Source organism: Myotis brandtii, unplaced genomic scaffold, assembly GCF_000412655.1.
Source record: "Myotis brandtii unplaced genomic scaffold, ASM41265v1 scaffold268, whole genome shotgun sequence".
In the NCBI taxonomy this organism is placed as follows: domain Eukaryota; kingdom Metazoa; phylum Chordata; class Mammalia; order Chiroptera; family Vespertilionidae; genus Myotis; species Myotis brandtii.
Window position 1 is genome coordinate 2,430,015 of NW_005360187.1, and position 619 is coordinate 2,430,633.

Sequence of the window (619 nt, forward strand, 5' to 3'; positions counted from 1 at the left end):
GGTACATTTACACAATGGAATACTATGCAGCTATAAAAAAGAAGGATCTCTTACCCTTTGAGACAGCATGGAGGGACCTGGAGAGTATTATGCTAATGAAATAAGCCACTCAAAGAAAGACAAGTATCACATGATCTCACTTATATGTGGAATCTAATGAACAAAATAAACTGATGAACAAAATAGACCCAGATACTTTGAAGCATGCAACAGACTGACTATATTTCAGAGGAAAGGGGTAGGGGGCCAGAAGAGATTATCCAAAGAACTTATGGACACAGACAATAGTGTGTTAAGGCTTATTTTCAAAGCTAATTTTACATATTTCAATTGTCTTCTGACATCAATTAAAAAAAAAAAAAGGATACTCTACCTGCATCATATGTGCATTTTCAATTTTAGCTTCCTCCAATTTGGGCTGTAACTGAACTAGCTCCAATTTCATTTCACCAACCTAAATAGACAGTTCATCATTAAGTTTTCATAGCTACAATAACTACAGAAATCAAACATAGAAAACTGAAACTTAAATGTATCAGAAAGTATTAGGGCCAGAAAACCTTAACTTTTTCTTCCAGTTATTTACATGACTAGAGGCCCGGTGCACAAAAATTTGTGC

General features: G+C 34.7%; 1 protein-coding gene across 1 annotated transcript in view; it reads right to left on the reverse strand.

The window, feature by feature from the left end:
• Positions 1-619, reverse strand: part of DNAH12 (dynein, axonemal, heavy chain 12) — a 260,675-nt gene that overhangs the window by 80,994 nt on the left and 179,062 nt on the right. The window contains exon 54 of the mRNA XM_014541350.1: positions 374-454. Within this exon, the coding sequence (XP_014396836.1) occupies positions 374-454 (81 nt within the window). The remainder of the gene's footprint in view (positions 1-373; positions 455-619) is intronic.